Below are 27,189 nucleotides of genomic sequence, written 5' to 3' on the forward strand. Positions count from 1 at the left end.
ATTGAAATACCAATAAACTCTCTCTCTATTTCAAATATCTGAATTCATTCCAGTAAACGTTTCGTGCTTTGTTTCACGACTTTGCACTTTACACATCGCTTTTGATTGGTCAGTATCGGGTTTTAATTAATGTATCCAATCAAAATCAACGGAAAAAGATCGAAATGACAAGTATGACATTGCGGCGCCGCCACGAACTAAAACTAATATTTTCAATTTGGTCGAATGTCATTGCATTCAAAATTGCCGAAACTGAGTCCTATTTTTAAGCGAAAGACAATTCGTACTACAAAAATTCTATCGAGAAGTTGAAAGATCGCTATAATCGCTCTCGAAGGCAACTATGTTGAACAATAAAATCGAATTTTGCCAAAAAAAAATGTGTTTTATTATGATAGACCGGGGATTTTGCAATTGGCCTGTTCTAACCTCAAGTACAGCTGGTTCGAATTGATCAAAACACTGTTTCAATAAAACCTTCCTTGTGCAAATCTAAATGAAATAAGGAAATAGGTACTTAACTGCAAATTTCTTGGGCAAGGAAGCGTAGTAAAGATAATTCGCCTTTGGTTCCATCAAATGCTTTACAAATCTATCTGATGTGCACTCGCAGATTTCACCAACATTGGCATACATTTCGAATGGATTTTATATACACGGTGTATCTTTCACTTCTTCATTCATTTCAATACCAGACTGAGTTATAGGAATATCATTTGGACTATAACTCCTTAAATATTGAGCATAGCCCCCTCAAATTAAATTGTTTTCTATAGATCGAGATTTAATCTGAAAATTTAAGACCATATCTTGCCTCAAGGGGCGTTGGCAGCTTCGAGAAAATAAATGAAAAATTTTGGAATATTTCAGTTTGAAGCCTATAATTTCTCAAATAATGCACTAATCGCACAACTGCGAGCATTTTCGTAATCTACGTTTTATCAAATCAATTGATATTCTTGAATTCTATTAAATTCTCATGTAGGAACTGTTAATTTCTCGTCAAAACATTGTTTTCAAGGGTAGGGTATGGAAAATTCGAGAATAATTTTTCGATGAAAATTTTTTTCTGGTGAGTTTGCAATTCGGCTAATTGGGAATCGTTAATACTAGTATCACATACCAAACCTTCCTAGACCTCATAGTTTATGAAAATTTCAAGTCGTAATTTTGGAAAAAAAAAGTAAAATTTTAATATCTACAAGAATTATTATATCTCCTGAAATATTGATCAGTCACCTCAATTACAAACGGATTTTATAGATCGCGCTCTGATCTCAAAAACATATCGAAGTTTCAAGCCCGTATCTTGCCTCAAGGAGACTTGGCAGCCTGGAGAAAATGACTAAAATTTTCTAGTTAATTTCATTTTACCATTTTTCAGAAATACCCTCGAGAACGGAGTAAGATATTTACGATCTGCTTTCTGATATCTTATTATTCAAAAAAAAAAATAGAGATTGAGAGTCCTTGAAAATTTTCTGCCAGTGTTCCCAACGAACATCGAATACACAATACCAATACACCTCCAGGTACTTCCTCGACAGCACCAAGCAAATACAAGAATACTGGCGGAACGAAACAACAAGACCATAGATCCGCTCTGCCGAAGAAGTCACCGATTCCTGTCTGCCGCGTCTTCCTCAGAAAGACCTGACACTTCCTCGTTAGAGCGATTTGGCTAACTGTGCCCTCATCAGACTTGTCTGCTTCGGTTCCACCACTGACGTCACACGCGATATCTTGATGTGTGGCGTGATATCGTCATCCTCGCTCCCCTCGCACCTTGACAGCTATGTGGACACGAATCGGCCAGCCGGGCCAGCGATCAATGACCCAAAAGATCATAGAACGCGAGGAAGACGTCTTATTCTTATGGCGGTGGCGTGAGCTACTGAAAACTGGATTAACTCGACAATTGCCTCTAATTGCTAGACTCCGTGCCGTTGTGGTGACATTTGAACGTGTTCGTCATCGGCATGTTACGTTGGAGAGTTTTTTAAGTGATCTTAAGGAGCAGGCGGCAGACAAATGGAAAAATCGTCACCGGTTGATTTTTCTTAAAATTTTTCGCTTTAGTTTTAACAACCAGTCGAATTTTGTCATTTTTATGAAACAATTTCACCAACAGAGTAATAAACATAGATAGAGGGAGCATATGTCATTTTTCAGTAAGCAAATTTCGTCCCTAACATGAACTATCAAATTGGATATGAAGCGCGCGGAAATGAAAACATATCAGTGATACTATATTTCACTCAATTCGCGAGTTTCTCCACAAAGAACGCACTTCTTATGTCCCATAGTGAATCAACGTTCCATATTAACTTAAAATATATTTAAATAAATACCTAAATATATCAGAAATTCAGAAAACAAACTTCAAGCGCGCCAAACGACGTGGAACAACCGATGACACTAGGAGAGCAAAAGTTGCCAAACTGAGAATCTCAGCAGGTAGATACAGAAAATAATAAATATTCTGCGCATTATAAATTCGACAATTAGGAAAAATATAGGATTCCAAATATTCCAATTTGCATATTTAATCGGGAATCACTCAAATAAATATATTTAATTCATTAGAATATACATTCATAACGATATAATAAAATTGTGGTTTTGAAAATATATCACAATCCGACAATGTAATCTAATCATGTTAGGGACATGTAAAAATTGCGTATACTCCTTCTACCTAGAGTTTGTTACTCTATGACTTTTACTTATTCTTATTTTGTCATTGTACAATGAAAGACATTGTAATTCGAGGCTCGCTGAGAGCATCTCAAAAACTATAAGATTGAGAGACAAAAATTTCATGACCCCGATCATTTTTTTCGAAAATCGGAAATCAGATCCTGAATATCTGTTCAAATAAAAGGTAAACGTTACAACTAAAAGCAAAATAACAAAATTGCCGAGAGCATGATACCCACTTCTAACTTTATTACAAAAAAAAACACCCATTCAATAGAAAACGAATTGACGAAAACCACCCCATCACAGGTACAAAAGACGCAATAACACACACGGGGTGCTACCTGAAAAATATATAAATCTCGAGCATAATAGCAAATCTCCCACTATTCCCATCATTTCTTGACATTCAAACGGCATTGACGGCTTTCGGTAAACCGACAATCTGGATTGACGTATATTCCGTTGACGTACAGATGTCACAAATATAGGGGTTTTTCAACATGTATAGGCTACAGATAGACCTAGATACACTGATGGAATACTTCAAGAAATGGAGATTCAGAGTGAACACATCGAAAACAGTTGCAATCTACTTCGGAGGAACAACAGTAAAGAAAGAAAGAGCAGGAAACGTCAGAATAGATAACCAGACGATAGAATGGAAAAAGGAAGCAAAATATCTGGGAGTAATACTGGATGAAAGAATGAATTTTAACAAACAGATAGAAGAAAACAGAAAAAAAACAAGGCAATTGCACGGCAGATTGTACCCATTGCTCAACCCTAGAAGTAAACTTTCTTTAGAAAACAAGCTGAAGATAATAAAAATAGTGCTAATACCAAGCATTACGTATGCAGGAGTAATCTGGTACAATACGAAGGGCAACAATAATGACCAGTTCCAAAGTACACTAAATTCAGTAATAAGAACAGCGGTTGGCGCCCCATGGTATATAACTAACCAACAAATCAGAGAAGAACTGAAAATCGAAACTATTGAAGAAATAGTGAATAAGCATAGAAAGAAGACAATAGAGAGGCTGAAAGAGCACGACGAGAACGACCGATAAGAGGAAATACCTCTTTCAAAGACTGGATAGAAGAAAAAAGTGACATGAAGTAGGGAGGAAAGCCTCCTGATCAGACATAGCAGAAAATAGGAGAAATGAAATTAGAGGCGAAGGGAATGTAAATTCCGGACCTTAAACAAAAAGAAGATCTGAGCAACATGTATAGAATCCCTGGTGTGTGTACTGATTCAAGTTTGTTTCAGACTTTTTGAGATATCCACCTGTTGCTTTGGTGTTCTGCTTCACCAGAGTTCTGTAAGGTGGCGCTCTTCAGAAATTTTCGAATTCCCGCTATCCGCCTGGCGCCGTTTAAAAATGAAATACTGATTTTAGACTTTACAAACTTTCACAATAAATTACAATTCAGTTGCTATCGAATTTTTAATGAAATGAATGAAATATAATGTCAAAATTTAGAAGATTGTTACGAACATAGAATATAAAATATTATTGTTCTATACGCAAAGGTCACGAGAGCCGAGAATCGGGAGAAATGTCAAATATAAACGATGTATGCGCCATCTGAAACAGACGCGATCCCTCGAAATCAAGTAGGTATAAATCTGGAAAATCTCCCGTTCTGCCTAAAAGTTTTACAGGTATAAGTAGACACATCAGGTTTTCCATGCATCTTAATCGACAAACTGGATTGTCGGATATTCTGTTGACGTACCGACGCGCGACGTCACAAATATAGGGGTTTCCACCTGTTGCGTACCTACCGGCAGGGGGTTTTGGGAGGAGTCCGAAAAAAGGACGCGAAAAAAAAATTGTAACCGACGCGGGGAAACACGGTCTGACGACTTTGGGCGACATGTCCCATTGTAGCGAATCGACGGGCTGTGAAGGAATGAATAACCGTTCGTATCGTTCTCGATACACGCCCGAATATGTCTGGACAATGGGGACAATACAGCGTCTCCCAATTAGAAACACTGCAAATTTTACACTTCGGGTTTAGTATTTCCCCGTAAACTAACAGGCCAATTAAAAAGTCTCCGGTCTGTGATAGTTACACAAATTTTTTTGGCAAAATTCGATTTTGTTATTCAACATAGTTGCCTTCGAGGGCGATACAGCCATTATAGCGATCTTCCAATTTTTCGATACCATTTTTGTAGTACGATTTGTCTTTCGCTTCGAAATAAGTCTCAGTTTCGGCGATTACTTCTTCATTGGTGCTAAATTTCTTTCCAGCGTGCATTCTTTCGAGGTTTGAGAACAGGAAAAAGTCGCTAGGGTCAGATCTGGCGAATACGGTGGATGCAGGAGCAATTTGTAGCCCAATTCATGCAATTTAGCCATTGTGTTCATTGATTTGTGACATGGCGCACTGTCTCGATGAAACAGTACCGTTTTTTCTTTAAATGGGGCCGTTCTTCAACGATTTCATCCTTTAAACGATCCAATAACGCTATATAATAATCCTGTTGATGGTCTGGCCTTTTGGAGGTAATCCATGATTATTATACCTTGCGCATCCCAGAATACTGAGGCCATAACCTTGCCAGCTGACTGTTGTGTTTTTCCTCGCTTTGGATTCGGTTCATCGTGTGCAGTCCACTCAGCTGACTGTCGATTGAACTCCGGAGTGAAATGATGGAGCCATGTTTCTTCCATTGTCACATATCGACGCAAAAATTCAGGTTTATTGCACTTAAACAGCTTCAAACACTGCTCAGAATCATTAACACGCGTTTGCTTTTGATCGATTGTCAGCTCGCGCGGCAACCAATTTGCACACAGCTTTCTCATGTACTAATATTCGTTAATGATATGATTTACACGTTCAGATGATATCTTCACAATGTCTGCTATATCGATCAACTTCACTTTACGGTCATTCAAAATTATTTTGGAAACTTTTTTGATTTTTTCGTAGGTGACAGCCTCTTTTGGGCGTCCACTGCGTTCGCCGTCTTCGGTGCCACTTTTAAACTTAGCATACCAATCAATACTGGTTGATTTTCCTGGTGCAGACCTTGGAAACTCACCATCAAGTTTCCAAAAATAAAAAAATCACCGCACGATACTTGATTTTTTCCATCGTTAAAGATACTGTAACACGTCGATACTAAATGGCTTTTTAACAAAGAATGAATAAGCAGATTAATATGAAATTTCAAGCACGTTCCTATGAAGAAAGCACCAACATAACGAAAAAAAAAATAGGCTAGTATCAAATGAACCGCAAAACTTATTGAACAACCCATGTAGATAACTAATAAATTCAAAAATTCATAATTTCGAAACTATAAATAAGTGCTGCTAACTTTGTGATGAAGAGTAATGTATCAAATATCATTGTAGCATTCAATATGTTTATTAAATCGAATAAAATAAATTTTACTCACCTCATTTGGCTCCGACAGCTCGAAAAGATCTAATCTGTTAGCGTTCCACTGGATGATAACATTACGCAGGGCCTCTCTTTCGAGGGCCCTGCGTTCCAACGAATTGCCATGCATTTAGGCCCTGTAACAAAATAAAAAAAAAAATTAGTCGGGATATAATCCTATATTTCAAATTATCTTAACTCGAACACGAAACATTGCTGGGATGAAATACCACAAAATCTCTTGTAGTATGATTAGTTGAGAGATAGAACAGATTGAATCGTGATCATGGTTAACAACATAATGAAAATAATATCCATGGCGGGATCGTTGAGGTCTGATAGCTTCTGCTACTCCCAATAAGGATAAGTAAAATATGAATCAATAATATTAGAACAAATCATAGGGTAATCATCAGGTTAACTTATATACACCACAGTTATTCAATATTATGATAGCCTTTGTTTCACATCATGTAATTTCACTTTGAACTTATTGCATTTATAGAAATAGGTTAGAACTGACAAAATTGCGAATGTTTCGGCTCAAGATATCTCCCATCCAGTAAATTTTCAAGGAGCTTTCATTATAGCATTGTACTTTGTCGAAAACCTTATCGAAAATGCACTCAAGGGTTTCCTGAAGTTTCATGACAATAGGGTGAATGGTGTAGTAATTCACAAAGGACAAACACATACATTTGTTATAAATTATAAAGGTCAAATGAGTCTACTTGATGAAGGCAATTTAATATCAATATCATAATTGTGCCAAAATCTTCACTATTTGATATCTCTTCGATACATACTTTTCTGTTTAGAAATACAATTCCAATTCACAAAATATTGAAACCACCCAACCTCGCACCCAACAGAAACAAAATTATCCAAAATTCATCCAATTTATATCGAATTGCCTTCATTCAACCTTTAAATTTCATATAAGTAGTCATTTTATCATGAGAATAAACATCGACCAAAAGATAAAATTAAACTCTCCTAAATTGTTATTTCTATTGTAAATTATGATTTGTATACTTATTTCACAGGATAGTAAGAGTGAAAATCTAAGACTACCTGTTGAGATTGCTATCACTGTAAATCGGTACCTGAGAAACAGTTTTTGAAGTGAATATACCATCGTTTCGAAGTTTGTATAACAAATAGTGAAGATTTTGGCATAATTGCCATAATTTTGATATTTACATACATTTGTTAATACATAAAGGAAATCAGTTATGATGGTTTATATCGATCGAACGGATATATCTCCTGGTAAAAGTATACTTGAACAGAAATCTTGAAAGTAACTTTAACAAATGGTGAAAATTTCAGAATGACACTCATATTCAACAAAAAATTTATCCAACTAAAAATCTTCATATAATAGCATACCCAACCCTGTGTATTTCCATAAATTAAACTTTATTTGGAACCAAGTGATCATAAATACATACATAAACTATAACAAATCCTTATACAGAACTGAACATATATCAACATCTAAATTCCAGAGGAAGAATTCCCATTCTGGTTGTTACAGTCTGGTCCGAAAGGTGTGGGAACTAAATCAGTCAATGCTGACTGCCAATTTTGCCTTTTGTAGTTACGCACCAATGGGCGCATTGAAATTGGCATAATATAGGGGTTGAGGATACGATTCCTGTATATTTGTGAATGGCAGACAGATAAAAGAGGAAACCATCCTTGTATGTGAATTGGTCTAATCCCAAGTAATAACTTGGCCGTGGATTAACTTGTCTTGTTGAAAAAATAAATTCTATTCGAATTATATGGGTATTTGCACTCGAATGAATCGCTGAGTATAAAAGGAAAGATACAGGAATTGAGTGGCAATATTATTCTAGAAATATTAAATTGTGTTACAAAAGGATACTAGAGGTGTTTTCTCAAATAGAGTGAGGATAGTTACAATTTCCCACACACATAAGGTTCTTTAATAAATTGATCAGGTATTTTTGAATAATACAGTGATGTTTATCATAAAAAGTGGATATTTTCAATCTGCATAAATATTTCTCAAAAATATTGAGTTTTTGAACAGGAAAAAGGCCATAATGAAACCATTTTTGTAGTACGATTTGTCTTTCGCTGGTTGATTTTCTTGGTGCAGACTTCAGTGCAGTTTCTGACTTGAAAACTTCCAACTATGCTTCTCTAGATTTTTATAAAATTTTCAAGGATCAAGTCAAGGACAATGACTAATACTTAGTTCTAGTTAATAATTAGTTAAGGTTAATTGAGGTAGGTTATGTTCTTCAAATGCGAAGACATACACTGTTCGACCCTTTATATGGTAGTTCGTCCTGCATGATCAAAAAATATAACGGGTGTTTTTTTTCGAGGTATATAACTTTAAGTTGGCATTACTGTTCAAGATGGCGACCGATTTAACATCTGTCAAGTGATTTATTCTCAGTTTGGTTTGGCAATTCACCATTAATACTCACGCCTGAACAATGCTTGCAAATAGTGCAATTTTATTTCGAAAATAATGGTTCTGTGCGAAATACGTATCATTAGCGATGAAGCGCACTTCTGGTTGAATGGCTAGGTCAACAAACAAAACTGCCGCATTTGGAGTGAAGCTAATCCTCAAGTGTATATCGAAACACCGTTACATCCAGAAATACTCACTGTTTGGTGCGCTTCATGGGCTGGTGGAATCATTGGTCCGTACTTCTTCAAAAAAGATGATGGCAAGAACGTTACAGTCAATGGTGATCGGTAAAGAGCCATGATTACTAACTTTTTTATTCCTGAATTGAACAACCATGATGTCCAGGAGGTGTGGTTCCAACAAGACGGCGGCGCAACATGTCACACAGCTAGTGCCACAATCGATTTATTGAAAGACACGTTTGCTGACCGCCTAATTTCACGTATTGGACCTGTGAATTGGCCTCCAAGATCTTGTGATTCAACATTGCTAGACTACTTTCTGTGGGGCTATGCAAAGTCATTGGTCTATGCGGATAAGCCACAAACCCTTGACCATTTGGAAGACAACATTCGCCGTGTTATTGCCGATATACGGCCACAAATGTTGGAAAAATTCATCGAAAATTGGACGTCCAGATTGGACTACATCCGAGCCAGCCGTGACGGTCATATGCCAGAAATCATATTTAAAATGTAATGCCACAAAATTATCTTGCGGATAAATAAAAGTCATGTCAATCGAATAATCCCTCGTTGTTTTATTGCAATTTAAAGTTCTATAGCTCTTAAAAAACACCCTTTATATGAATGAGTAGCATTACGGAATAAACTTCAAATCGCTATAATTATAGATAAATTGTTGGCAAGGTTAGTAATATCGATAACAAACGTAAACCTAAAATTCCACGAACAAGTGTGTGGTTACCCCAACTATTGCTCATAAAAATAATAAATTGTATGTTGCAATTAACGCTGATGCATAATATTATTCATAATTACGAAAAACGTTTTCAGAGGTTCTGTAATAGGGAATATTCAGAGACGATTCCGACAGGAACCGGACACTGGTACTTTATGATCAATTTCCTGCAAGATTTTTCTATAGTCCTCCCTGTTTCGATGGTCAGTCAAGGTTAACACAACTAAAGGTTAGGGCGGAAGTAAAGGAAGTCGTTATGGTAGAACGAACGCCCTCGCCCTGTAGGAAGTTGATATTTGTTTTACCACGTGAGAAAGTGGCTATAAAAGACTAACAATCTGAATTACAACCAAGAATAACGGATTGAAATAAAAATGATTCGAATAAGAGATTCCACATCAAAAACTTTCCACCTATTTTGTAAAAAATCTATATAGGGTGATTCATTAAGAATGTCCAATCTCTGAACTGTAGATTCTAGACCTTAAAATGTGATGATTCTGTCTAGCATGCCTTATAAAGGTTTTCTCAATAGAAACGATATGGTTAGAGAGAGATGGTTTTATTGGCAACACTGCGTATTTTTTTGACATTTCTTATGTCACTCGTGTTCCGCAGGTTATGTCATTTTATCATGAAAACATTCACGCTTCAACAACGTTCACCATAATTTGGAAAATTGCGAAAAACAAGTACACCAGAATAAACTTGAAGTGAAGCGCTTTACTATCCTTTCATCAACTACACTTTTCTCTCGTTTTAAAATATGCTCAATGTTTATTTACCGTATCTTCCTGTTTCTTATCTCCTAATATATACAAAGTGTACGTATTCAAATTTCGAATTATTTAGGATTCGACCTCGATTTTATGAGACTAAACTACGTAAATAAGATAAAGCGCAATTACTCACCGCTTTGAGGTAGGTATAAATAGATCCAAACGCGAAGAACTTGCTAGCACCTTGATAGACGAAGAATTTACTACGATGTTCGGCCGAGTAAAACAAGTATGAAGAATTTAATCGTATGGGTTGTTGTCTTTCTGGCTCAGTCGGAATGTTTATGGAAATAAATATCTGAAGATATTCGCCAAATTGCTTCCAAAAAACGCTAGTTGAAAAGAATGCCAAAATCTCCACTAAAAGATATCTAAAGGGTGTTTTTTCAGAGCTATAGAACTTTAAATTGCAATAAAACAACGATGGGTTATTCGATTGACATGCATTTTATTTATCCGCAAGGTGTTGCGAGTTACGACGTCTTGTTGGAACCAAAGCTCCTGGACATCATGGTTGTTCAATTCAGGATTGAAAATGTTAGTAATCATGGCTCTATACCGATCACCATTGACTGTAACGTTCTGGCCATCATCGTTTTTGAAGAAGTACGGACCAATGATTCCACCAGCCCATAAAGCGCACCAAACAGTCAGTTTTTCTGGATGTAACGGTGTTTCGACATACACTTGAGGATTAGCTTCACTCCAAATGCGGCAGTTTTGTTTGTTGACGTAGCCATTCAACCAGAAGTGCACTTCATGGCTAAACAAAATAAAATGGATGTAGTGCGCGATACGTATTCCGCACAGAACCATTATTTTCGAAATAAAATTGCACTATTTGCAAGCGTTGTTCAGGCGTGAGTCTATTCATGATGAATTGCCAAACCAAACTGAGAATAAATCACTTGACAGCTGTTAAATCGGTCGCCATCTTGAACAGTAATGCCAACTTAAAGTTATATACCTCGAAAAAAAACACCCGTTACATCTGGAGATATTGATTCGATAGATCAGCAAGCTTGTAGATTTGCTGGCTTACTTGTTCTTTCCTATTTCTATTCATTTGTAAAAATTTGATAGTAAGACACTGCTATGGAGTTGGAAAATAAAATCGAATGATGTGTTTTTCTAATGAACTCAATATCAGCATATAGTTATGAATATTTTCACTTATAAATAGCTCTTGAGCAAATAAAAATTCTCACACCAGAAAAGGTAAAAATGTTACATTTTCCATTATATTGATTTATAAATTAGCGACCCATTCTGAAGAAGAATCTGAAACTGAATGGATAGCTTGGAAACCACCATGAAATTTATAAATTAGACAAGTTTTCACCAAATGGTCAATGTTTTCTTCTACGCCACACTCACATAGTTAGGTGGGCTTTCAAAAGAATGCCCTTTGAAGAGCATATTATTGCAACGACCATGGACAGTTTTAAGTCGATTTGAAGTATACCTTAGAGTAATAAACATAGAGGAAGCATATGTCATTTTCAATAAGAAAATTTTGTCCCCAATATGAACTATCAAATTTGACAGAAAGCGCGCGAAAATGAAAACATATCAGTGATATTTCACGATATTTCACTCAATTCGCGAGTTTCTTCACAAAGAACGCACTTCTTATGTCCCATAGTGAATCAACGTTTCATATTAACTCGAAATATATTGAAATAAATACCTAAATATATCAGAAATTCAGAAAACAAACTTCAAGCGAGCCAAACGACGTGAAACAACCGGTGACAATAGGAGTGCAGAAGTTGCCAAACCTTGGATTTCAACAGGTAGATACAGAAAATAATAAATAATTCTGCTTATTATAAACTCGACAAATAAGAAAAATATCGGATTCCAAATATTCACAAAGGTTAACGTGACTTTAATCTGGCAGTTCTAGTATATGAGCCTCGCTGGGAGTCAAGATACCATTGGAAATACGTTCGGGTAGAAATAAATATCCATACCGAATTTCAGAATGGTTTTTTTCAGTGGCTCCGACCGTCTATTAAAATTATAGCACAATAACCAATTAGAATTTATTTCTTCAGTATCTACCGAATTTCTTGCAATCCATCCAATATAAAACGTGAATTATTTCCAAATCTCCATCCCTCAATATCGAAAATAATCAATATCTAGTCATCAGACCCGAAGTATAATCTTCCAAATGCATCTGCAAGGTTCAATTTAATAGCACACATCTCCTAGGCCTGGATGCTGGGTACATATAGGGGTCTTCTAGTTCACTCCCCTCCGCATCTACACCAATTAAATCTATTGTCCACTGCCCTATTCCTAACTATAATAGATGATTCAGTGAAGACAAACAGCCTCCTAACATTTTCACCCCATACGATTGAAGCATGTGCGCACATTTTCTGCATCAGTTTCCCTATTTGGTCTGCTAAGTGCTCACAAAATTCGGACTTCCTGGACCTACAAGTAAGACATAGATGTCCACCTAGGGATTCACGGCTTGGCTTGATTTTCAAGCTACTTGGCTTGAGCTTCACTTGATTTCAAGTCAAGCTCAAGTCAAGTAGTACTTTTTCAATCTCAAGGCAAGTCAAGTATTTATTTATCAAGCCACTTGATTTTTATCAGATTTCTTGTGTAGTTTCATATCAATAAAAAAAAATTATGAAATGAGAAGAAACCTTGAAAAAAACACTTTTATTATTAAACTTATTGTATGAAAGAACCGAAAATATCAACTTTCGAAATGAAACATAAATTAAATCACTATAAATCATAACAAAATGAAAAATAATGAAAATATAAAGTTTCTTAATATTGAGAAACTTCCAGGCTTTGTTTGGCTTCAAAATTTTCCATCCAGGATCTTAAACACATGAGACTTCTTAAAGATTTGTCGCCTAACCTATTGCGGGTTTTTGTAACTGTAAAATCAGCTCTGGAAAATTGTCTTTCAACAGGAGCTGAAGATGCTGGCATTGATAAAAAATCCTTGGCCATTTTGGCCAGGTTTGGAAAGATATTTCTGAAACTACCAAAATCTACCAATAGATTTCAAAGAAATGCGAGAAAACTACTAATTAAGTCAAACTGGCGAATGCTTCAGTCTCTCGGCGCTCGAGGAATCCCCTTATTTAGTCGAAGCGCACACAAGATATATGCCGTGCGACGCGTGCATATCAAGCTCAAGTAATATCAAGTAACTTGAAATCAAGTCAAGCAATAAATATCTAAAATCAAGTCAAGCCAAGCTCAAGTATGTAATTTTTCACGAGCTTGATTTTCAAGTGAAGTAGTTGGTTAAAATGTCAAGCTACTTGGCTTCTTGATGAATCCCTATCTCTGCATCACTTTCCCTATTTTCTGTACTAAGTGCTCCCAAAATCGGACTTCCTGGACCAGCTAGGAATGCTGACATGTCCAACCCAACATCGACAGAATCCATCAACAACACCTATTTTTAACGTACAGGAAACGTGTTTATAAGAAACTCCTTGTGTTACAGTTCAACACGTCGTGAACAGATTCAATTCAGTTCATGAAATAATTAGCGTTTATTTGTGTTAGTCAATCAACGAGCTGATAATTAAAACATTTCGCTGTAGTTGAGATTGGGAAAGCAGAGAGGTGAAGCGTGAAACAGTTGTTAAATGTTTTAGAAATGCAACGCCTGGTGGAAAGTATGGATTTCGGAAAATCAATATTTGACGCAATATCGAATTTTATGATAAAATATCAAGTTTTATGAGTTCACAAAAAAAGGATAATATTTGCGTTTAATCTCTATTGATTGTTCCCAGCTTTCGGCTCTATCTTGGAACCTTTCTCAAGGACTAGAATACAAAATTCAAGAGCTGAAACAAAACTTCACTTACATTCAATGTGAGGTATTGTTTTCTCAATGTCTCTCTAATCGCCATAAACGAAAAATATACTACCCACCACTTTCTAACCACCCAATCTTTTACAATCCATATCAAAAATTTCTTATCAACACATTTCTGATTATTTTCAATTAAGCAATCTTGAAACATGCCTAAAACGATTTAGGAAATAACTATGACATTGATGACTTTTTTTAATTGTCAAACACCACAGAAAAACTCTTACATTTCATCATAAAGTATTAAACTTAGATAGAGGGAGTATACCCAATTTTTACATTATAGTGACTTTATTCAATAAAGTCTCTGTATTTTACATGTCCCCAACATAGTTAGATTACGCTGTCGGATTGTGATATTTTTTCAAATCCACAATTCTTCTATATCGTCATGAATGTTTATTATATTGAATGAAATATATTTATTTGAGTGATTCCCGATTGAATATGCAAATTTAAATATTTGGAATCCGATATTTCTCCTAATTGTCGAATTTATAATAAGCAGAATATTTATCATTTTCTGTATCTACCTGCTTAAATCCAAGGTTTGCCAACTTTTGCTCTCCTAGTGTCATCGGTCGTTTAACGTTGTTTGGCGTGCTTGAAATTTGTTTTCTGAATTTCTGACTGATGTAGGTATTTATTTCAATATATTTCGGGTTAATATGAAACGTTGATTCACTATGGGACATAGGAAGTGCGTTCTTTGTGGAAAAACTCGCGAATTGAGTGAAATATCGAATCACTGATATGTTTTAATTTCCGCGCGCTTCATGTCAAATTTGATAGTTCATATTGGGGACAAAATTTGCTTACTGAAAATGACATATGCTTCCTTTATCTATGTTTATTACTCTGAGCTCGGGTGGCACGTTGCGCCGCCGTCTTGTTGAAAATGAACGTGGTCCACATCAATATATTCCAATTTTGCAATCAACCTTCAGAATTCATGACAAACATTGATATTCATCCTTATTCCATTATGTATGTTTGCGAAAAGGTTTTTAATTGTTCATTATTTTATTTACCCAGTATTGCTCCCAATTCAGCTAACAATTCAGTGTTTATCTTTCCAATTCCAATCCAGGCATTCTCAAATACACTTGTTCGCAAAGACATCTGTTTACAAAAGATATCGTCGCATAAGGTGTTTGTTTACTCAATAAACCATCAATTCAATATTTATTCAAGAAAAATGGAGTATTTTGTTTTCTTTGTGCATATCAAGGTCTTCAATTACAGTGTTTATAGTCATACGTGTTCATTGAATGATTCTACTCTATATTATCCTTTCACTGATCGACCGGAAATCAGAATTCAAATGAAGAGTGAACATACAATTATGTTGTATCATAATTTATGTAAATTAATATTAATCATCGATATCGTTTCCCTACTAACAAAACGAAGAAGTGGAGCAAAAACTTCTTGAGATGAAAAGCTGCGTATCTAAATAACGAAAAATGCTGCAAATCGAACTTTCTCACAGCGAGGTGAAGAAAGAGGTACCTTTTTTATTTTTTGGTTTTACGTTTCTGAAATTCTACACAAATAAATAATGAACTGCTTAATAAGTAAGGCGGTAGCTCGAGAAGTTAATAAATAAATAATACCATAGAAGTTATTCTTTCGACAATACCCATTCAGAACATGAATGAGAATCATTGGGACATGACTTCGACAATAACTACAAAATTCTTCACACCCAAGTTTTAGAATTAAATTCTTGAAATGAACAGGTACAACCTCCTGATATTTTTTTTCAATGAACAAGCATATACCTTCCTTTTTGAACATCTTTTAATAGTTAGTTTGGCGCCAAGCAGTGGCGTTACTGGAGGGAGGCCAGGGGGTTCCCGGTCCCCCCAAATTTTTGGTATCCCCCCCGAAAAAACGCGTGATCAAAAAAATACAACATAATTTTAACGTTAACTACATGAACCTGAAAATCTTGGCCCTCTTTAGAAAATCCTGAATTTATCTGGCTTTCTGTGAGTGTGAATGAATTAAATATTTCAAATACCACTACGATGTTACAATCTTTTATACAGGGTGTTCCTGAATTGGAGGTACAAACGAAAATACATTCCTCGGATTATATGAAGAAAAAAAGAACTATAGACATAGCACCGCCCAAAATTCTTTGTTTTCGGGATACAGGGTGTTAGAGTTTTATTTTTTTTTTCAAGCTTTTTCTCAAAACACTGGTAGTTCAGAAAAGTGCAAAGAGAATCTCTGGCCCAGTACTACAATTTTTGAGTTTTTGTAGTTTCGTCGTAATTTAAACAATTTTCTAGTAATCCTCAGAAAAATTCAGTTTATTATAAAGATCTGGTCAGAAAGCTTTTTAATGAATAATTTAATGAATAAACAATTTTCTAGTAATCCTCAGAAAAATTCAGTTTATTATAAAGATCTGGTCAGAAAGCAATTTAATGAATAATTTTTTGATGAATAAATTAATTATAAGTTTTGGTACTTATTTACCCAATCTGTAGCGAAGATTGTAGCGAATAAAGATTCGATAAACTGGTAAAATCATCACAAAAAAGTAGGACAGCAAGAAACACTCTGTATCTAGAAAACAATACGTTTGCGACCCCATGTTTATAGGACTACTTTTTCTTAAAATTACTCAAGGAATCTCCCATTTTTCTTTGAACCTCCAATAAAGGAACACCCTGTAAAGAACATGTACCTGTAGACCTGTAATATATTCCATTTAGTGTCAGTTACAATGTAAACATCATACAGCCATGTGTAGAGACTTGAACTTTTCACGGTAGTTAAGTTTGTTAATGGGCAAAATTCTTGCGATGGTTCTGGAGTTAGATCCACATACGAATTACATAAAAAAAAATTCCAATTAATATTTTGGCGATTGGATTCCCTAACACTATGCATCTTGGATTAATCTAAATCAAGTTCACGAATCTTCATCTTAGAATCTATATAACCAATTAAATAATACCACCTGTATATCTAATTACCTTGCTAGTACATCCGATCAATTTATATTTGAAAGTTGTTTGTCCCGCTCGTTTTTTGACACTTGGAAACTACATCTATGTCGCATAAATCTTGAACGTCTCTAATTGGGAAAGAAATTTCTCCACCAAATGCGAAGTAGAACACCTCCTAAGCGATGCTGTGCCAGACTGCCGTTTAGGTTACATCGCATTAATTATTGTTTCTTATCAATTAAGTGAAATTATTCCTCTCTTGGTATTATAAAGAAGCTTTATTATTGTAATTGTTCGCGTTAACAATTTACCATGGGATACATAATTTTTGCTATGCGTTCACCTGACGTTTTCCCACGTTGCCAGATGGGTGCATCTCTCATGGACTTTCTCTGTGTGTACAATAAACTTCGTAACTGAAACCGGTTGCATCTGTTTCATTGCCAAGGCCTTTTTATTCATTAAAATACGTGGGCATCTTGATGGGAATTTCGCGCTTACTTGTCAGCTTTCGCTATCATCGAAGGTATACAGGGTGTTTTAGAATAAGATGCTGAACCTGAAAGATTCCTTGGGCGATTTTAAGGAGAAATGTTTCTATAAATGTGTGTCCTAAACATCTTAACTTTGGAGTTACAGTCTGTTTAAAGTTCCAAGAAAAAGAGTTTTTTGCAAAATGAATTTCAGAATAACTTTTATTCATTAATCAATAATTCCGTAATTAAGCGTTGTTCAAAAATAAAAGGTGTACAACTTTGCATCCGCCGTTTTGAAATAGATGGAAGTAATGGTCAGTGATAGTCGAATAGTTATTTATAATACAAGTGCAGAAGGCATTGATATTCTTCCACGAGTTCAAAATTCAAAAACGAGCCACGAAGTGGCGAGTTTTGGAATGAACGAGTGGTAGAATGAGCCTTCTGTACGAGTATTATACATTATTTTCTCTAATTCATTGCATTTTTATTGAAATTAATGAAATATTTCCATAAATATATTTTAGAGATTTTTGCATTGAAAAATGTTGGTTGACAGAACTGATTTCTTCAAGGCAAATTGATGAATTGACAGATAAAGCCGTGGCGGAAAGTTCGGAGTACCAACATAGAATAATAAAATATAACCATGAAAACTGTGCGTTTCTGATATATTCTCGCACGATTTTGTTCTACAAGATGTGGAAGAATGAACGGAATAACCACAGAATTAGAGAAATAAATATATCGTAGATGTCATACAATAAGCTTAGGTATTTGTAAACATAACGCCTTCGAAATATTAGTCGCTTTTTGTCTGCATCATAAAGTTATTCTCGATTAAACATATCAGCTTACGAGCCAAATTCTCGTCATTTGCGGGAGATTTAAATTGTCTGCTCTAATATGAAAAAATTTGCGGTGGTGGCACATCGAATGCTCTCAAATACCTATTGTGAGGCAACTATTAGTGAGAGAACGTGCCAAGAGTGATTTCAACGCTTCAAGAACGGTGATTTTGACGTCGAAGACCAGCAAGGCGGTGGAAGAGAGAAGGTTTTCCAAGATGCAGAATTACTGAACCAGACTCGTGTCAAACGCAACAAGAATTGGCAGGATCATTAAGAGTGACGCTACAAGCCATTTCAAAAAGCCTGAAAGTCATGGTAATGATTCAGGATCAAGGAAATTGGGTGCCGTACCGTATTCACAATAAAAATCCATAATTACATTTGGCTTAGAAAATTATATAAGTGCATCAATTATCATGTTGATATAACAATGTATTTTTTTAATCACTCCATTTGAAGTTCTGTCAGTGGCCAATGCATTTCCAAATACATCTTGGCTGCAGGATTAATTTTTTTGTAGCATTTACAGTCGTATTCAGAATCAGAATAAATATTCAGAAATGAAGAGATTATTATAAGTGTCACGACCATAGCGAGAATTAGTGAAATACTTCTCACATTACTTTGATTACCTGATTAATTTTTCGATCTGGCAGCGTAGCTGACATTCTGACCTAGCGGATTCGAGGGTCTCAAGGTCATATACCTCTTCTAAATGATTACCGAAACCAAATGTCCAATTAAATTATTATTATTTATTTGTAGGTATATCTACAGTTTCCAGTAAAAATCCAGAGTGGCCCGCCCTGTATATGTATATTGTGGTCTCCATGGGCGCAATTGGCGCATGGAATGAATGAACGGGCACTGTGATTCCACACCAGTGCTCTCCTTCTATTTATCGATTTATTGTACCCATCCAAACTGAAGATCATTGACGATCCTACCAAGCCGTGCCTTTCTAGAGGCTCAAACTATGTCAGTTTCACGAGTAAACAAAGGAAACAATTCAATTCGACGTGGAAACACCTCGACAAATAACCATTCTGGGACTTTGTACCGAGTCGACTTACATTGTAAATTATTCCGTGGACAGGACGTGCCGAGACTAAAATTTCGAGTAATTCCAACTTTCTTATCTACACTGTGTCCGTAAAGTATGGAACAAATTCATTTTTAGCTGAACAGACCATTTTAAGAAATAACCCTGAAACACGTCGATTTTTTATTTCAATTTACCGTATTTTAAAATAATAATTTAATATACAGGGTGAATTACTCTCGAGTAATGACGTCAACGTCATTTTTTTAAATGGAACACCCCCATTTTGTCTCAATTTTCCGATTACTCTAGCTGAGCTGATTCCAAAAATGTATCACATGTTGATTCCAATTGGTACAGGGTGGACAAAAATACAACATGATAATAATAAACATTCACGAATACCAAAAATATTGTAGTTCCAAACTGTCATTGAACACCAATAAATTACTAAATAAATAATGACATTTCACAAAAAACTAGACGACTATATTTTACTATATTTTTTTTGTATTGATAAGAAATAATTTCTTTCATATTCTGTCTGCTAGACCACAAGTACCAAACATGTGTGTAAACAGCTCATTTTTATAAATCTAAAAATGTAACAAACTACAGGGTGGTACATTCAAACAAATTGCCGCTAGACAATAAGTATTTTTGATAATATTGTTAATTTAACTAATAAAGAATGTTACGCGTTACTTTATGAGCACACACAAAACTATTGTATTTTTGTCCACCCTGTACGAATTGGAATCAACAGGTGATACATTTTTGGAATCAGCTCAGCTAGAGTAATCGGAAAATTGAGACAAAATGGGGGTGTTCCATGTAAAAAAAAATGACGGTGACGTCATTACTCGAAAGTAATTCACCCTGTATATTAGATTATTATTTTAAAATACGGTAAATTAAAATAAAAATCGACGTGTTTCAGGATTATTTCTTAAAATGGTCTGTTTAGCTAAAAATGAATTTGTTCCATACTTTAGGGACGCAGTGTATAAGCCGAAGACGTCGACGACCCTGTTCCTTCCAAGAACCACCAATATGATAAGTCCGGAAAGGTGTGGAAAGTATGTCAAGCATTCAGGAATGCGTATCCTCGACGCCTCGCTAGATAGGTCAGGTAGAATTCGATATCAATCCGCAAAACTCGAAGAAATCCAGTGATTCGAGATGAGATTTTGTCTTCAGGATCAAAATACGTGGGTTGTTCAAGAAGATTTGTGGTTCGATAAAAGAGGGGTTTGCAACTAGCCTATTTTTTTTAGTTATGTTGGTACACTCTTCATACGAACGTGTGTGAAGTTTCATTTCAATTTCCCAATTAATTTTTGCTCACAAGCCATTTAGTATCGACGTGTCACAATATTTTTTCACAATGAAGAAATCAGGTATCGTGCAGTGATTGAATTTTCATTTTTGGAAGGTTTAAAAGCGATGTGCCCTCGTGTAAAGCATTTTCAAAATCTATCAATAGAGAGGAACACAGTTTCAATGAAGGAACTTTTAATTTTTTAAAAATTTTCCAAGGCTAAGGTATGGAAAATTTTACAAAAATTTTTAGGCGAGTTCAAATTTCGGTCAATTAGAAAACGTTCATACTCAGGTAGCTCACCTATTATTCGTAGAGCTCACAGTTTAAGAAAATTCGAACTCGAAATTTTCGATAAAATAAGTAAAAATTGAATTTCTATACAAGAATCATTATATCTCCTAAAATATTTGTCACAGACCCCTCAAATAAAAACGTTTTTTGAAATAATGGAACAATTGTCCCAGTATGAGGAGCACAGTTTCAATGAAGAAAATTTTAATTTTTTCAAAATTTTCCAGGGATGAGGTCATTTTTTGACCACTAACTACTTTCATCTGTTTCCAAACCTAAAAAATGTAAGCGTGGAAAGCGTTTTTCATTAAATCATGAGGTCATACCAGCTGTAGAAGCGTATTTTGCAACCCTTTCAGATACTCTCTTCAGGGATGGAATTCATTTTTTGGGAATCTTGTTGGAACAAATGTTCAGGAAGGCTATATTGAAGAATATAGTGGTTTTTTTCAAACCAAAAATTTGTGTTTTTTTATCGAACCGCAAAACTTATTGAACAACCTTGCAAAAAGGCATACAATTGGCGAATGAATGAATACAAATCTGATTACAATATTTCTTTCCGATCAAATCTGCAGTTTTGAAACTGACAGAAAAACAAAATATTGAATGGCAATATTTACGGAACCCCCAGTCGAAATTTTCAACCGCGGCTTTCGAGATTCGAAAATAACCTGAAAATTTCAAGTTTTTATGTCTTTCCATTCTAAAGTTATCGTGTATACAGCCGGGTAGACAGAATGGAATTTGAGACAAATTTGGTCATCAGCGAGTAGAATCATCTGAGGCCATTTCCGGTCCAAAACTCGAAAATTACATTTGAGCAAAATGTATACCGTTCCACTAGAACAATCGTGCAAAAAAGCCAAAACCATAAAGCCTGTTTTCTAATTTAAAAGTCATAAAAACAGGGTATAACAGTAGGAAGTTTACTCTCCAGTCTCGACGCTGGACAAACAAATAACACATCCGGAAATGAGCAAGCAGTTCACATTTTATGGCTTTCAAAACTACTGAAGAATGTAAGTATAACAAAAATGTATAGACCTTCCGTTACAATTGCTCTAAGGTATTCCACTAAAATGTAGGTCATTGATAGAGGCGGTACAGTCGTTGTCTTTTATATTTCAATCCTTCAAACCAATCAAAATCAAGCTCAAACATCTGCTGGCAAGGTTATGGCATCCGTATTTTGGAACATGCATAGTATATTATTCATTGACAAAGAGATTTACATAACTTAAATCGATCGATTGAGTGCATAAATTAAGGATGAAGTCCTCAAATGCAAAAGGAAAAATTCTCTTGAACCAAATAACTTCTCATTGTCATAAATCAATGAGATCTGTCCCCCATTGATTATTGGCTTTTTGCATACATAAACAAAATGCTCCTGGAAAAGAAATTTGGTTCTAATGAAGTGATTGCCGATTTTTTAGACTATTTCTACAGAAAAGGTAATGAAAAGTTGAAAAAATACATGTAACACTCTTGAAGGTGACCAAGTTGAAGAATAAATGTGTTTTTACTAGTTGAACTCGGGTCTAATTGAGTGAAATGTTAGATCTCCAATAGAAAGAAGTTGTTTGTTAGCCAAACAGAGCTCTCTGATAATTCCTAAAATGCTAAGAGAGCATAAAAGCAGCTGGCTGATGAATAGAACGTGATTTAATTCCCAATACCTCTCCCACCATCAAATGAATGAATGTCAATGTTTTCATTCTACCAACTTAAAAGCAACCTCTTTGTTTTTCCATTTCCCTATCAGATATTTCAAGATTAGACTAACCTACACCTAAATCACGTGAACCACGCCATTCAAAGATCCGATATTTTATGGGTTATTCGAAAATGGAAATGATACACCATAACCACGAAACTTCTAAGCATTCTTTTGTTTTTCTGAACACCTGCTACGAAAAATTATCCGAAGGTTTCCTCCCATTATAATGTGATGTTTGATGTGATTCTCATAAAATCCATGGACGTACCTGATATACTCATTCAACCTTGTAATATTTATGCTGATGATGAGTTAAAACATATTATTATTCGACATGCAAGTTACAATGGAAGTATACACATAACTTACATACTTTCGAACAAGTTTCAAGATCAATCATGAATATTGATTATTTAGAAAATGTTTTATGAATCATTGGGTGCATATAGTCATAATGAATTGGTGTTGGAAGAAACATAAGTAAACATTATACATAGTTGAAATCTTGATTAACATTTTCTTTTGGACTGATTTCACAAGTTCAATATTTTTGTATATTCGAAAAGGGCAAGTGAAATTTTTGATAGGTTCAATGTTATAAATTTCTGGAGCTACATAGAATAAGAATAAAAAGAGGGAATGGCAGATAGAAGAAAAGGTTATATATTATGTTTGACTTTACTGGTACACAAAGAAAGTATCGAGTATCAAAAAAAGGTTTCCTGTCAATCATCGAAGTAATATGTGTGTGAAAAAAAGTTTATGATACACCAATCTCTAGTGTAATAAGGTGTAGTAATTTATCGAATAAACTGTAGAAGTGAATTTGCTCTTTACCTAGAAACGTTTCTTTCGAATTGAAGAACTACGTTAAAAAAATAAATTCAAATATCACCAACTTTATGCTGATTAAATATTAAATTCTAGTCTAGGTCCAAGGAAACAGAAATCAAACTTAAAGAGTAAGTAAAGTAGTTAATGAAACTTTTTGTTGAAGATTCTTCATTACTCATTTGAAGGAAAACTGCAGAAAATAGTACCTCAAAAATAAAAAAAAAAAACAGAGAGACAGTAATCTTATTAAGAGCTAAGACAACATTCTCATACAATTTCATGAGTGATCGAGTTGCCAGTTTTTGTACAGATTTTATTAGCCATAACAAATACTCAAAACAATTATTCGAACGTGTTATGATTATTGATGACATCAATAAACAATAATACGTAAAAAGCGGAGTAATGATTGTATATGAAAACTAACGATCGTAAATATTAACTATTCAGGAATGCAGATAAATTCTTATCTAATGAATGTTGCAGAGCACATTGCATCATATTTTCCATATTAATATGAAGATGCCGAAACAAATAATCTGTATCATTTTGAAGTTAAAAAAGTATCAGGGCGTAAATTTTGGAATTAATGTGATAAAAACGAAAAAGTCGAATTAATTTAAAACAATGGTTCATTAATAATAAAGAAACGCGGTCTTAACGGAAAGCGACCGAAGATAAATAAGATTCTACCAGCCTGATATTTGTTTAATTAGTTCATTAAGCATATGACTACATACCTCAAAATCTGCATTGACGATGGAAAAAATAATTTCACTAATCTCAAATTAACAACGAACTTTTCTCAGCCATAGAATCCCGTTTCGTTTTGCAATATAAAACACCCTGTATTTACTCATACATATGTATCTCCAAATCTCCCCCTAAAGCTTCCTGTATGTAAACCAGTTCATGAATGGCAATACAAGAAGCAACTTCTTTCATTTCATCTTCCGTCATACATTACTTATTATGCCATTTTGAATGATAAAAGTAGCAACAGACGGTCCTAAGCTGTAACAGCAACTTTTAATTTTTTTCAGTTACCTACAAGTCAAATAGGTTTAAACCTTATTAACAGCATGGACTACTTCACCCTGAAGCAATTTAGTAACAGCCCAAATAATTTAGCAATTGGAAATAAATTGAATCGAGCTCGTATTTTGATATTAATTACAAGATTTTTTTTCATTTCAGTTGGGATATTCTGTGAGATAACCATTGAATAAAATCCGCAGTTTTTCCGTGATTGACGTTCTCTTCTTCTTCTTCTTCGACAACGACAGTGGCTACTATCATAATTTAATTCATCACAATTTAATAATTAAACCCTAAAATCAATTGATTAAAATCTAATTAAATTTAACACATTCTCAATCTCACATTTCCTTCAAATCACATATAAGTACATTCATTTGGTGGTACATTATTTTTGCTGTGAAATTCGGCACATTCGCCACTTGACTATATTCTGTGTTCGTTACCATTTTTGAAAAATCACACAGTGATAGAACAAATTATAAACTTTCAGAATAGCTTGATTATTTCTTCATTGGACAACCAGACATAGATGAATCACAAAATTTAGCTTGGCGTAATTTAAGAAGATCGAGTGGTCTGCTTCATACCTATGGAAATCTTAAAAGAAGACATCAAACATGAATGACTTTCTTTATAAATTTTTTTCACAACGTCTGAAACAATAATTCTTTTAGCCGATATTATATTCTACGAGAAAACGAAATGTCATGGAAAGAATAAATCTAGATACCTATCCACAAGGGTTTTCTGTTTCGATTCTAACTTGAATAGAACACGGAAGCACGAACATTATGTATGTTTTTGCCACTGATTCGTGTGTAAAATCAATATGCAGTACCACTCTGTGTCCGTTATTTCTACCTCCAGATTTACGATTTCAACAGATCGGTTAAATACCTCAAAATGTTGCAAACACTATCCGCGATCTCAAATCGAATATAAATTACAGAAAATTCGAATTCTCGAAAAATCCAACTTGAACTTTACATAGGAGATTCATTATGATTCTTTGAACGTTGAATGTCATTGTCAAGTAGTACAGCACCAAGAAAAAAATCTTCAAACTTTTAATTATTCTTTGAGACCCATAGTAGCCACTGTCGTGGTTGAAGAAGAAGAAATATTGATTGGTAGTCATTTCATTCATCCGTCAAATTTAAGATCAATATTGAAATCGTTAATTTTCCTCAAAAGATTGTCCAAAAAATAAGTTTTCTTAACTATTCCTCAAGAGTGACATCGAATTGAAGGTCACATTGACTTCAAATGAAGATAAATTTGGTGAAATGAGAGTGAGAATGAAAGCAACTTGTACCACAAGCTGAAGGAGTCATAGGTATCTGACATTTTTTGAACATAACTAATCGCTATTTGATAAGGAAGAATAAGCTACAACAAAATTGAGACTATTCCAAATTACCTTCAACAGGTGGCAATCTCATTTAAAATTACCTTCATTCTTCCACTCAGACGTACCTATTAGGTATAAAAGTATAATTTGAATCCATTCGGATTCTTCAAAAACACGTTGAACCCAATACCTAAATGACAATAATTTGGAGTAAACATATTTTTTGATAAACATGTAAAAAAAATGCGAGAAAGAATTATGCATATGCATTCAAATATCCCTATTTAATTATTTACTGAATCAAAGAAGTGCGAATTCACTGGATGACAGATAATATGAGATTTTATATACAATATCCAAAAAAAGAGACCTAGCGGATCAAAATATGTAAAAATGATTGAAAGTGTATTTTTCATAGTCGATCAAAATACTTATGAACTATGTTTTGAATAAAAGGATACAGATTGGGGCAAACTAGAGTAGCTTCAATTCAATCATGTTAACTATATTTGTTGTTTTCACCAGAATTCAAAAAATGTAAAGCGCGAAGTCATCTGTTTCTAATCAGATTGGCGGACAAAATTGAGTCTTCTATTTGTGTAAACTCTTCCAGATTCATCAAACCTACCTATCTTGACCAAACGGAACCGCTAGAAATATGACCACCGTACACGAGAGTACCTACATACCTATGTCTACCTCATCTCCTACCTGTTAACCACTACGTAACGTTTAAAGTTCTCCGAATCATAATGGCATTAGTCATCACCGAATCTTCGAGATGACCCAGCCTCCAAGGACTTCGATGAATCAAGGTTTGCATAAACTTACGCAAAAACTTAAATATCTTACCTTATAATTGAACACCTAAGATTGCAGTGGGAAAAGCACAATTCACAGACATTACACTTCACACACGTCTAAAACAGGTTTCAAATCACTTCACTCCACAATTCAGCCAAGCTATCTAATATTGGCCTTTTAATACTGTTCTCAAGAACTTTGTTGTCATCAAAATTATTTACATTCGTTTAATCCAGCCGACATTAGACTACCTTCTCTACAAACGCGTATAGAACTCACAACAGTCGCAAACAATCAAAACATTTAAGTTTCGAATGCAAACTTTTTTGTTATTGCGCATTAGTTT

At 34.7% G+C, this 27,189-nt stretch overlaps 1 protein-coding gene across 3 annotated transcripts in view; it reads right to left on the bottom strand.

The window, feature by feature from the left end:
* LOC123678056 (afadin) overlaps window positions 1-27,189 on the bottom strand; it is a 132,940-nt gene extending 105,751 nt beyond the window's left edge. For all 3 annotated transcript variants that reach the window (XM_045614830.1, XM_045614829.1, XM_045614831.1), the window contains exons 1-2: window positions 26,892-27,189; window positions 6,128-6,248 (exon numbers count right to left, since the gene is read on the bottom strand). In XM_045614830.1, the coding sequence (XP_045470786.1) occupies window positions 6,128-6,241 (114 nt within the window). In that variant the 5' untranslated portion in view covers window positions 6,242-6,248; window positions 26,892-27,189. The remainder of the gene's footprint in view (window positions 1-6,127; window positions 6,249-26,891) is intronic.

The sequence above is a fragment of the Harmonia axyridis genome, chromosome 4 (assembly GCF_914767665.1).
Source record: "Harmonia axyridis chromosome 4, icHarAxyr1.1, whole genome shotgun sequence".
Classification (NCBI taxonomy): Eukaryota; Metazoa; Arthropoda; class Insecta; order Coleoptera; family Coccinellidae; genus Harmonia; species Harmonia axyridis.